General features: G+C 34.5%; 1 protein-coding gene across 2 annotated transcripts; it reads right to left on the reverse strand.

The window, feature by feature from the left end:
• Nucleotides 1-744: 744 nt before the first annotated feature.
• LOC18031733 (structural maintenance of chromosomes protein 2-1) lies at nucleotides 745-11,806 on the reverse strand. 2 transcript variants are annotated; one of them, XM_006421586.2, is made up of 22 exons: nucleotides 11,562-11,806; nucleotides 11,093-11,422; nucleotides 9,755-10,435; nucleotides 9,454-9,597; nucleotides 9,088-9,378; nucleotides 8,807-8,992; nucleotides 8,570-8,734; nucleotides 8,415-8,474; nucleotides 8,026-8,088; nucleotides 7,021-7,112; nucleotides 6,654-6,750; nucleotides 5,670-5,786; nucleotides 5,320-5,538; nucleotides 4,273-4,413; nucleotides 4,037-4,204; nucleotides 3,771-3,955; nucleotides 3,543-3,636; nucleotides 3,385-3,473; nucleotides 3,063-3,288; nucleotides 2,194-2,268; nucleotides 1,748-1,893; nucleotides 745-1,268 (listed from the first exon to the last, which is right to left on the reverse strand). In XM_006421586.2, the coding sequence occupies exons 2-21, from the start codon at nucleotides 11,408-11,410 to the stop codon at nucleotides 1,774-1,776; spliced, it is 3,531 nt and encodes a 1,176-aa protein (XP_006421649.1). In that variant the 5' UTR covers nucleotides 11,411-11,422; nucleotides 11,562-11,806; the 3' UTR covers nucleotides 745-1,268; nucleotides 1,748-1,773. The 2 variants fall into 2 exon arrangements, with proteins under 2 accessions (XP_006421649.1, XP_024040252.1); XM_024184484.1 differs by lacking the exons at nucleotides 745-1,268; nucleotides 1,748-1,893 and adding an exon at nucleotides 2,068-2,122.
• Nucleotides 11,807-13,174: the final 1,368 nt, after the last annotated feature.

A 13,174-nucleotide genomic window follows, 5' to 3' on the forward strand; every position in this document is an offset into this window, starting at 1 on the left:
CATGCTAGAGGGACTCTCTCTGGAAGGAAATTCTTTGGAAGGTATGATCTCTGAGGCTCACATGTCAAATCTCTCGAAATTGACCATCTTGGGTTTTTCTTGTAATTCATTGGCTCTCAATTTGAGTCCTGATTGGTTTCTTCCTTTCCATTTGAGTTTCGTAAGTTTGTCAAATTGTAATTTAAGACCTCGTTTTCCAAAATGGCTGCAAAGTCAAAAAAAATTAGTCTTTGTTGGATATCTCTAATACTGGAATTTCAGATATTGTTCCCACTTGGTTTTAGGATTTATCTCCTTATTTATATCATTTAAACCTCTCTTACAATCACTTGAAAGGAAAGGCGCATAGGTGATAATCTACTAGAACTGGTTGTTCTCAGTTACGATTCAATCATATTAATGGAAGTGTGACTCCAAAACTTTGCAGTTCACCAATGCTTCAGGTTTTGGACTTTTCTCACAACAATATCTCAGGAATGGTACCAACTTGTCTCAATAATTTATCTGCGATGGTTCAAAATGGGAGTTCAAATGTAATCGTCGAATATAGAATTCAGTTGATTAATGAGAGTTCAAATCAAATATTAATGAGAGTCGCCAGGTCTGTATTTTCATACCCGACCTAGGACCCAAATTTTACCATCCCTACTTCGATTACTGTCCAAAAGTTTAACAAACATAGGTGGAAAATCTACACCAGCTAGCGGCAAGAGTTCAAATCAAATATTAATGAGTGGGGGCACATATTCCACTAAGCATCTTTGACTTGAAAAATCAGAAATTAAACTCGTTACATTTTAAAATCAGTTGGTACCCACATCAAAAGTCAGCTGTGGGAACGATTACTAGTTATTCTTGATTATGGGCACTAAACAATTCAATTACGAGAGCATCCAAGTTCTAGTATATGACCCAATCAATTTTGATAAAACAGGCCAATGTTCAACATTGACACAAACTTATCAGTTGAATAGGACTTGTCTTCACACGGAAAATCCAAAATTTGGACTATTACTTTGCTCAGTTTCTGCGCTGAAACTGGAAACAGATGGATCAAATGTGTAATACAACAGATCACAAGTCCAAATTTCTACAAGGTGAGTGCATAACACAGAGCAATCAATTATGTACACTAATAGCAATATGTGAGCAGACATGCAAACAAAACGTTGTTAGTTATGTATTTAACGAGTCATCAGCTTCAATCGCGTTACTTCACAGCATAGGTAACTTCAACACTTTCGATTGCCTAGACATGCAAAAATAATCTGAAAAAAAAAACATAGGTTTTGATTATTCAGAACATTGCTTATGTGAAACCAGCAGAAAAGTACAAACATAAAGAGAAAGAAGCAAAAATGCAAATCGAAAATACACTTTGCAGTTCCAAAAGCTGTTCCTTGAGAGGCAACTGCTAGAAGCTAACTAAATAGAGCTTTTGATGTAAATAACTATCAGAAAATGGAGAATTTAGCCAAACCAAATTGAGGCATTACTAATTTATACATGGATCTTCTCAGCTCTTAGTTACCATTTATTCAATAGGCAAGAGTTAGACAAATCTGAGAAATAATGCTTTAACATGTCATTTCATCTAAAAATGTCTGCCTAAGAAAAGCTTTGGGAAATAGATGAAGGAAATAGGAGCATACACCAAACAGAGTTCTAGCATAGACATGGAGAACAATCCAAGTGATTCAAAGGAGAGAGTGGGAACAAAAGCAATTCAAAGATATAGATCTATTACCGATGGAACCCAACTGAACAAAGCTTTTACTTAATCTGCTTAGTAGCAACAGTCCTCTGAACGGTAGAAACACCATCCACAAATTTTGTCCGGAATAGAACATTGGCATTATTGAACATTCCCTCTTTCAGTGATACCACAATAAACTGTGAAGCAACGAAGCCAAAAGAAGTCAGCAAAATATACATGAAATTTCAACTAACTTTTTATCCCGTTGTCCATGAACATATGAACCATTCATATTCAGTCCTTGATCCTACCATTCCTCCCTAATAACAAAGACCAAGCTACAGAGAAGCAGGCTACTCTCATTCTACCACGCTTAACATGCCATTGGACATAGGTCATTCTGCACAACTCCTTTAACCTTTATTCCTTTGATACAAAAGTTTTAGTTCAAAACATAATGGAGAAAGAAATTGAAAAGAAAATAATCATATTCAGACCTGAGAGTGCGGAAAGTGAGTCTTGATCATTCTCCCAATGTTTTGTGTGTGGCTCAAGTCAAGAGCCGCATCAACCTGCCAACCACCACAAGAATATTTACCAACTAAAGATCCATCTCATAACAGTGAATCACTCAAAATATCAAATAAGAAAGATATAATAGAATAGTTCAATAGTGAATTCAAACGAGAAAATATCTTATGTGTTCAATCTATTAAAACACCATGATTTAATTTTGTTGTTCTCCAGATTATTATCTTTCTTACTTGATTTTGTGGCTACGAACATGAGAAACTTAAATGCCAAAGGTCCTTCTTTAAAGGACAACAATCAAATAATTGGTCCTTGTCCAAGTTTACTCAATATAAAACAATCAGTGGTGCATTTGAGCAACAATGACAACTTCAAAAACATTACAAAGTTTTTAAAAAAAAAAAAATCAACAAATGTTTAATTAGCATTCTAACAAAAAACCAACATAAAAGAAGATTCATCCAGAACTTCATGAAATCTGTCTGATTGACAGTCTTCATATACTCAAAATTCTTGCATGAGTTTGGATTAAGCATTGTTTCAACAGAAATATTCATAATTCAACTCAATATTTGGTCTGCAATAATAAACTGAATCATCTTGACATGTAGTTATTGTGCTATATAGCAGGATAACAAATTAAACAATTTTCTGGAATCAGAGTAACAAGTGATGACATTTTTTCGGAAATTCCACTGCAGTTTCATAAGTTAAACCAAAAAACCTACAAAAGGCATAAGTTTAGAATATATATCAGAGGCATTTAGATTCAACTACTTAAGTGGAAGCATAATGATCAAGGAGTAAACAAAACATGGTGAAAAAGCTTAGTTACCTCATCCAGTATATAAAGAGGAGCTGGCTTGAAGAGAAGCAGTGCCAAAATTAAAGAAAGGGCCAATAAAGATCGTTGACCACCACTCAGTTCTGACAAGGACTGTTTCCAAACACCTCCAAATGCTACACAAACTTCTAGACCATCCAGGAAATTGCCGCCTTCAGGAGGTTTTAGCTTCGCCATTGTGCCTGGTAATAGAGTAGAAAAGATGGATCCAAAGTCCCTAAGGAAGTGAAGATTCACCGACACGAATAAATTGTCAGCAACTATCAAATAAAGGCCAATCAGAAAAAAGGCAACTAGCATGAAGCAAACTCACTTGTTAACTTTAACCCAAGTTACTTTTAGTGTTTCCTTCTTTTTTTCATCAAGCTCTTCAATAACCTTCTTAATTTTGGACTTGTCATTCTGTGCAAAGATAAAATAAGCATAGGTAGGGGAACGTAAACCAATGTCCAGAAAAATCTGAGCACAAACCTCAATAATATTTTTCTTCGACATCAAATCATTGTACTCATCTTCAGCTTTCTCAAACATTGCCATAACTTTCTTGTTCACCCTTTTCTCAAGCCTTCATACAAGGGAAAATGAAAAGGGGGAAAAAAGGAAAGAAATCATCTCTCAGGCTCATAAAAGACAATAGTAATATTGATAATATAAGACTTATAGACAACTTGTACTTTCAAAATTTCCAAGGTCACACACCCTGATTGCTCAGCTTGCAGTTTCTCAAGTTCTTCCCTTGCTTTATAAGGATCACGTGATTCAAAATCATAATCTGTCCCGCTTCTTCCAAATAGCTGTTTCTCAGATGCAATCCAGGCATGCTTCTCAATCAATTTGTCAACCTTTGTAGAGCAATCTTTCTGCTCCATCTCCATCCGTTTTACCTATTACAGAAAATTGCAAATCTAATAATTTACTGTCTCAAATCATCAGAGAAGTTTATTCAGGGTAATAAGCAAAATTACCTCATTTTCCAACCTCTTTCTCTCAAGCTTTGCCTCACCAAGCTTGTCTTGAAGTTTTTGCTGCTCTTTGAGAATGCCACTAATTTGGGAATCACATTCCTTCATCTTTAACCTTATCGCATTTAGTTCAGATTGTGCCTGATCATGATTAGTCCGTGTGAAAGCAACCTGCAACAGAAACAGATATTGCAATCACTTTCCACTATAGAGGTCAACCTTCAAATACCCATACTTACCTTGTTCTTTTGTTCTTCTACTTCCGAAGTGAGACCATTAATCTGCATCCTCACTGAAGCCAATTGATTCTCTAGAGAAGCATGTTCTTTTACAATTGCTTCATGCTCCATAACAAGTCTCTCGCTTTCATTCCCATGCCCCTAATAGCAAGCAAAACAATGTGACAACACTTCAACAGCTATTGAGAACCATCACATTCTTAACCATCAAAGTCTTTTCAGTAAGAATCAGACATACAAATATGAAAGAATTGTTGCTGACTAGAGTAATACAAGATGAAATTGATGTGTTACAATCAGAAATCATGTTTTGGTACTGAACGTGAAGTAAAGAAACCTAAATCAAGAGCGTTCTTCAAAAATTAAGGCATTTGAACTGTAAAAGTGAGCAAACCCATACTCTGCATGGATTAATTAGAGCATCATTTCACTACACTGATAATAACTGCTATCTATATAAGAGCTCTTTGACAACCAAAATTGATAAAAATTTCAAAAGAGACGTAAAATACTGGAGAAAACAAAGAGTATGGTTTGGGAGCTCTTATAGGCCCTATTTGGAAATTTTTTATAAACACTTGTGACTATGGTTTGGGAGCTAAGTTGTTCTTATCTCGTATAATGAAAATTTATAATATTTTTGTCATTTTTTTCTTTTTTTTTTATGATGAAAACCTATAATATTTTTGTCATTTTTTAAAAAATTATTATTTAAAAATCAAATTTACCATAAACTATCAACTTTGTTCATAACTACAGCTTTTTTTCTACAGGAACTGTGACTTTTAAGCCACCTCAGCTCAATACCAAATAGGGTCCTATAGTATGGTCAAAATGAAGTAAACATTCATTTGTGCCAGATTGGTTAAGAGAATACCTATAAATGGGAGCACTAAAAAGAGCCCACATTACAGGCGTAGGGAATGATACTTTCTAATACAAAGCAAAATATCGAACAGAATCTAAACAGATCAACAAGAATACAAATGAGCTGGCAAAAGATATTATAGGCAATCTCATTGTAAGCACAGTAGTATCAAACCCTACCTTGAGATCCTTTGAAGCTGACTGTATTTGGACTTTTATGGCCTTAATCTTTTTCTCTAAGTCTTTCAGCCTCCCTTCTCGATTGTTGTCATGCTCTTTGATTGATTTCTCAAGCACTGACACTGCACTAACAGAGTTCTCGTACAAAAGTTGCTTCTCTTTGGCAGAAGATTTTGCTTCTTCAAGCTCTTGCTCAATCTTCTTTACTATTTCACTGAGCTACATTTCCACAAAACAAGATTTAGAAACAGAAAGAAAAACATGAAAAACAAAATTTTGCAAGAACAAAAAGGCAGCTGATGAGTAGTCATTGGGTAAAAGTTACAAAAAGAGAGAGAAAAGATGGAAACCTTATGATGCTCATTTTGCTCAGCCCTGCCTTGGAATAATGAAAGGTCATATAATTTAAGTTCTAACTGTGCCTTAAGGTCCATATACGTTTTCTGAAATGGCAAGAGTTCCTTGATCTGAATGTCAAGATAAGAAAATAAGCTAAAATGTTACTGAAAAAACAGTGAGAACGTATTCTATTGCACAGCGTAAAGATGAGTCAGTGATCAATTATGTCTATCAACTATTAAGAAACAAAAACAAAAGATGGATCATTACAGTCAAAATCTTACAAATGCAGGCATGTTCTTTGTTTACCTAAAATACCCAGCAATGTCAATTCCAAACCACTGTATGGCTTGAACTGAGAACAAAAGTTCACAAGCCATGACCTCAGTTGACAATCATGTTACTGCAGAAATTCTAAACTTAGCACACAATTCAGTTCATATGAACAATAAATGAGTTACTTGACTTGCCATGGAAGAACTGGATGAACAAGTTGAAGACTACAAAAACTAGGAATAAATACTGTGACAGGTAAATTAAGTTGTCCAGAATAAAAAAAATGAATGGACTATATTCAATATATTTCTAATATGAAGTTAAACAAACAGGCATGCCCAAGTGCATCAAATACAGAAATTTCAGAGGCAGAAACTTCTCACAAATGATGGGTCATAACTAATAGAATTAACCATAACTCAAGCGAACAATTATGCTACCACATGGCACAAAATTGAACATAGAACTAAGATAAGCATACTGAAAACATGAATGTAGCAGCTTCAATACGAACCAATAGCCCTGGACTTAAATCTCTTTATCATTCCATGCCAACGATAAGTTAAAGGACTCGTACAAATACTTCCAGTTAACAAGAAATGAGTAAACAGAGACATAATAGCTACCAAACAATTTCTATTCCGAAAGCAATTAATTTTTACAAGCACGAGATGCATTATTCTCCTTCCCTTTATTTGGTAGAAAGAAGAAACTGCTACCTTTGCTTCAATCTCAGATAACCTTTTCTGATGTATTACAAGGTTTGATTCAGCCTCTGCTAATCTGTGGAGTTGCCTTAACAGATCACCACCACCCCTGCAACAATAAATTATTAATTTGAAAGGTTTACAGCTAGCAAGTGCATGCAAACACCTGAATTTTCAAAGGAATCGTAATTGAATTGAAATCCCACAGTGTCAAATAAAACAAAGTAATCACAAACACTTCAAAAACTCTGAAATGTCATTTACCACCATGTCATATCTAAGGTGGAATGGGAAAAAAAAAAAGGAAAAACCACTTACGACAATGCAAAGAAGCATGCCTATGAAAATTCCAATTAAAGAAATCGAGAAGAGTATTTACCTGCGGCTTCCCCCAGTTAGAAGGCCACTTGGTTGAAATATGTCGCCTTCAAGAGTAACACTGGGAGTACGAATTTCATGACTAAACGCAACCTGCAAAAAAATATTACAGTTCAGGTCATTATACATGCATTAACAAGCAAAAGAGGCCTATGTGACGATGAAAAAGGAGACTCTGTCCACTATGTACACAGAAACATAATATTAGAGGAGGATTATTTATAAGATAATGGTTCTTAGGATAGCAAAATGAAAAAAGTCACCCAATCACTGACTTCCACAATTGCTTTGCCAGATGCTTATTCCCCTTACAAGGTTCTGACAATATCATCACTTGCCTCTGACAAAGTGAGTATTGAATTCAGGTTACCAATTGTGAGAGATGAGATTCCAGACATATAAACAAGCAGTATTTTCATAAGTCCTGTGGTCCTAACTTCTAAGCTCAAAGAAGAATTTATTATAACGGTGGCATGTGACCTGAAAAAATATTCATGACAACTATGAGGCAGTTAATTCATATTTAAAACAGAACAGACTCTTTTTCCCCGAATACACAACAAAGTGGCAGCTCTACATTTCATAAACAAGTTCAAATGAATGGAATATATTTGATACTCTTGAAACCAATTGAGCAAATATACCTAGGGGTCCAACATATGGACAAAACACATTTTATCCCCAAAACTAGTTTTTCAGAAAAGGCATATGTTTTGAATAAACCATGCTTCAAATTCCTCTTATTTCAAACCAAATATTAAGACTCTGATGTAAAGGGAAAAAGCACAAGTAAATTCTGATCATCAAACACGCTTTAAGATGATTTCTTTCCAGTATAGTTTCTTCTCCAACTATATTGGCTCGCAATCATTTACATAAAAAACTAAATTGCATAATTCATAGGTTTACCTACAGCACAAATAATGAATATGAGCACCATTGACTACGAAAGAATCTGAGGTGCAGACAATACATCAAAAGAGTGCATTTCCAAAGATGAGCATACCTCCTTTGCTGCATCAATAGACTTGCAAACGAAGGTTGAACCAAAAACATATTCCATGGCAGTCTGCAATGTGAATCAATTTTCAGATAATAATAGTCAAAACAGAACAGTAGCTATCAGTATTTACATTCTGGTATTACAGAAAACAAAGTACAAAAGCTACTTAGAGTTCAACTCATCCAATTTACATCCCTACAGACTAATAAGATGATACCACATAAAACTTCCAATTTCCGGGACCACAATTGCTATGGCACAAAATAAATACTTTGTAACTACTGCTCCAAAACACCAAAATATTGTAGATACGAATCATATATGTAACAGCAGATATCAAGAAACATAAAGTGGTCGGGTTTAAAACGATAAACCAGCATAAGGAAGCATACCTTCAATTCGTCACTGTAACCAACCAAAGAAAGTGCAAGTTCGGCATTTTCCTTGCCAACCTACATATACAAGGATAAAATGAATAGAAAAATAAAAAGTAAAAAACGGGCTTACTATCTTTAAATCACAGGCCCAAGTGAATGCAATAACTAACCAATCTAACAACAGCCTGCTGAACTCTGGGAGGGACAGTATGGGATTGAATTTTATTCAAAGGAATAATTGTTACTCTCCTTCGAAGGTCACCATTCTGAAGTAGTTGTTTTCCAGTACTTTCAGTGTCTACAATAACATTAAATAACTTTCCACCAGCAGTCACCTGCAAGTTAACTCAATGTTAGAAGAATTTATCTTAGGTTATTAAACTAACTGTATGATATTCATTTCTCACCTCTAAGGCAGTCATAGTAGAGCTATCCTTTACTTTAATAAGTTTTGCAACCACACCCTTCACCTTTGACCTATCAAAATTTTTCACAGGATCGCGATATGTGAACTGCACATTTGCTAACTGTGCTGAAAGATCCCGGATTTCATCTTTCAACTTCTGCGCCATTGCCATCTCAGATGCACGGTCCTGAAAATAATATATGATTCAAAAAGTGAATTTAACCCATAAGATAAGTTTTCAACCCTACAAATGGTCAAGGTGAAACAGAGAAGCAAGTAAACCTTCTCTAGAGCTTCCATCTGGCCCTCTTTATATGGGACTGACTCCAATGCTAGTTTAACATTTTCCACATCTTTTCTTCTTGCATTCAGCTCACTCTCTACAGAAACAGCTTCCTCACACTTTGACATCAACTGATGTGTTTTCTCTTTCAGCTCCTTCTCACAATGGCTTATTTTCGTTTTCAGCTGTTTCAACTCTGTTTCAGCACTCCCAACAGTAACTTTGGCATCAGCTAGCTGGTCTTCAAGGCATTTCTCCTCATTTCCACTACTCTTACCAGCTAATACCCCCTATCCAAAGTAATTAAAATGTCAATGGAGTTGAAAAAAAAAAAAAAATCAAACATTTATAAGGACTCCCCTTACCTGGTATTCTTTTTCATTTTCCTCCAAACCCTTTGAAAGTTCCTCAAATTTCTTTTTGAGATCGGCTGCTCCTTCTTCACACTTTCTTACAGCAGAGACCTTCTCTTCTACAGCTTGCTTCAAGTCTTCAATATTACGAACAATCTAGCAAAATCAAGATGTAGGATCAAACGTACTAAAAGCAAATAACAAAGAGGGTGGAATGAAGAAGATAAAACCAAAGTTTAGACCAATTAGTCGAGGAATATACAGAGCTGAAAGAAAAATACTAAAAGAAGTGATAGTGTGAGGAGAGACACACCTTTTCAGCATTTTCTTTCTCACTCCTGAGAGTGTCATCCTTATTATTTAATACAGATACTTCGCGCACAAGATCTTGCGATAGTGCATCTACTTTTCCCGATAAAGCTTTTACTTCCCCACCCATGCTGGCTTCCTTTTCAGCAGTCAAATTTGATACTTGCTTCTCCATTTCCTGTATTTCCAACCTTGTCCTTTCCGTATTACAGTCAATTTCAGCAATCTTTGCCTTTATTCGATCCACTTCACCAACTGCACTGTCTCTGATCTTCTCAGCTTGGACATATTCATAAGCAATACAAAACCTTCTAAGTCGATCTAATTCAGCATTGCCATTAGCCCATTGCATGTACTGAGTCCGTTCCTTCCTTAGTTTCTCCAAAGCAGGCAATATTTCCTGGTCAAGAAGATTATTGATCTCATCAACCTTACTCTGCTTCTTCTCAAGTGTTTTCAACGCGGCCTCTTTCTTTGTCTCATACATTCTTGTCCCAGCAGCCTCTTCAAGCATGGATAGAATCTCAGGTGGTTTCATATTTAAAACCTTGGTGATGCGACCTTGCATTATGAGAAAATGTGGATTATTAACGTTAAGCTGGACTGAATGGAAAAGGGTTTGGACTTGACTAGGCTGTGCAAGTTTGCCGTTGATCAGATATTTGTTCCTTCCACCAACCACAATCTGCAGAGTAAGAAGATACATCTCAACATAAATAGAAAAATCTTCACTGAAGCACCATGGCAACTGCAATTTCTCATTCATGGCTTTATAACAGTGCAAAAATGATACAGCTCCCACGTTTTTTCTCAGGATATAACACAATGATTCCATGTGACACCCAAGCACAACAAAACTAGTTAGTGTAATGGCATGGGCTAAAATATCTACCCCGGAATAGCAACAAAAAAAATTAAGTTAATGATGAAATACTGGTAACATATGAAGTCCAATCTTATTCTACTCTTTGCAAACACCACAACATATGCTCAAACTCCAAACTAATAATCTACCAATAAAGCAAAGCCACGTCATACATTTATGTCAACAAATTCAAACATTTTGACAAAAACACTCATATACTTTGAAGGTAGTAATTGGTGTGATTCAAACTTCTTTAATGAAATGACTACACTTTCATGTCACCTAATCAAATAGCTTCTGTTCTCAGAAAATAAAAAATAAAAAACTATAATTTATGGAACAGAAATGCCAGAGAAACAATTTATGAAACATCAAAAATGGATTTCTTTTTTTTGGATATATCACAAATGGATATTTGAAACAATAAAAACTTTAGTAAGTATAATTTTGCAAGGAGTCACCATATACACAACCAACCTGTCGAGTGACTGTAATCTCTGGATGGTCCTCGTAACCAAGTGGGCTCCGGCTCCTGTCAGAATTATCAAACACAATTGACACAGTGGCCTTAGTGATTCCTGCTTGGCCTTGCTTGTACACAAGCTCCTGAAGGTTTGAAGCACGAACCTGCTGCAAATTTGTTATGCCCAAAACAAAGCAAATCGAGTCTAGAATGTTCGATTTGCCTGACCCATTTAGACCCGTTATCGCATTGAAATATGGATCAAAGCCCGGGACCACCGTCCTCGAGGCGTAGGATTTGAACCCCTCCAAACAAATCTCCTTAATGTACATCTTTTCCAATCACTAGAAAAAAAAAACAAATATAAAAGGTAAAACGGTAACCACGAAGACAAAGTGACTGTACAAAATCTCAATTACTGAAATTGATGATAATATAGAGAAAACCAAAGAAATTAACCGTAAGATTAAAGATTGGCTTTACCTTGAAAGCTACTGAAGCAGCCAATTCAAGTGACTGCGTTTGTGAGTTGAGAGTCTCCGAGTATGAAACCCTAATCTCAGTGAGTTGAATCGGCACCAGAGATTGAACCTTATGGATGAGTAGTGAAATATTTGGAAGAAATTTCTTCAATTTTTGAAAGTAGTAATTGCTTGCCACGGACGCTGATGCGGATTTTTGTCAAGAGTTGAAAAATGAAAATGAAGATCGAAGAGCGGGAAAGTGGTTTTGTTTGTGGTGTTTAATTTTTGAAATTATTATGACGTTTAATATTGGCGCCTTTGAACTGGGCTTTAATGAATGGCCCAGTGGCCTGCAACTGCAACTGATTTTCTTTTTTATTGTAGAGGAAGTTGTCGTTTGTTTTTTTATCTAAAATCTGAATAGATTTGAATTAGTCTGAATTTTGAATAGATTTGAATGTTTAAATCTAAATAATATTTTTTTTTTTCATTTGAATCTCGAAAAAATAAGTATTAAATTATTTTTTTCAACTTAAAAAATTTAAAATATGTACTTTTACATTTGTATCCTTATTAAATTTGAATGTCAAATAAATAATATATTAAATACCACAATATTTTAACATTTATAAGTAAAACTAATGATGAGATTATTATGTGGGATAAATTTATATGGACTATGGGTGAGTTTTGGGATAAACATGAAAAATAAATTATAAAGTAGGGATATTTTTTACATTAGCAAGTAATTGACTTAATTCAGATTTCTCCATTAAGTAAAAAATCAAAAAATTGACTTATTTTATTAAGTTAAAATTATCTAAAAAGTCTCATTAAGTTATAAAAATAAACAACTCTAATTAATTTAATTAATTAAGTTAAGTCATTTTAAGTCATTAAGTTAAAAAACAAACGCCACCTAAATATCTAAACACTGGTGCTATGGTCAACCCTCAAAAATCCTCAAAAACCCCTATTCTTAAGAAACCCCATTAAAAATAATTAAAAATTAAAACAATTTCTAACTCTAACAGCACCATTCTAATTTCACAATGGGCTTGTTCTCGTGTCCCCAAAAAAAAAACAAGAAGATTTTGACCATCTCTCTCTCTATATACAAAACTTTTTCAAGTTTAATCTAAAATTGTTCTTTCACCTTCCGGGTAGCATTAAAATCTTTGTTATTATTCACTAATGATTCAAATAAATAGACAAATTAGTTTACCATTATCTCATTTATTTGGCACTTTAAAAAAATGATTTTCTTGCAATTAGCAAAGCATAAATAATGGTATTAAAAAAAAAACAAAGAAACAAACAACAAAAATGAAAAATTCCATCTTCTTCCACTATTAATTTTCATTGAATATCCAAATCTATATTGGAGAACCCATACACAAAATAATGATGAATAAAATCAAAGTTTCCAATTCTTCACGGAGAAAGTTATACCATATTAGTCTGTTTTTTTTCATTCACATCGTTCTTTCGAGATATTAGTCAGATGCCAATCTTAATGTTTATTTGTAAAGGAAAGCCTCGTGTCAGGATATTAACAGTAATTTTTTTTCAAAAGAGGGATTTGAAATTAATGTCTCTTCATTCAATTAAGGTTAAAATTGTAAATATGAA

This window comes from Citrus clementina, unplaced genomic scaffold (assembly GCF_000493195.1).
Source record: "Citrus clementina cultivar Clemenules unplaced genomic scaffold, Citrus_clementina_v1.0 scaffold_9, whole genome shotgun sequence".
NCBI classification, from domain to species: Eukaryota; Viridiplantae; Streptophyta; class Magnoliopsida; order Sapindales; family Rutaceae; genus Citrus; species Citrus x clementina.

Excerpts from the sequence above, each read along its gene's own strand:
- LOC18031733 (XM_006421586.2), bottom strand. The coding sequence starts at position 11,410 with ATGTACATTAAGGAGATTTGTTTGGAGGGGTTCAAATCCTACGCCTCG. Across the intron at positions 8,089-8,414 it reads GTTACAGTGACGAATTGAAG|ACTGCCATGGAATATGTTTT; the intron begins GTATGCTTCCTT and ends TTCACATTGCAG. Across the intron at positions 1,894-2,193 it reads CTCACTTTCCGCACTCTCAG|TTTATTGTGGTATCACTGAA; the intron begins GTCTGAATATGA and ends GTTGCTTCACAG.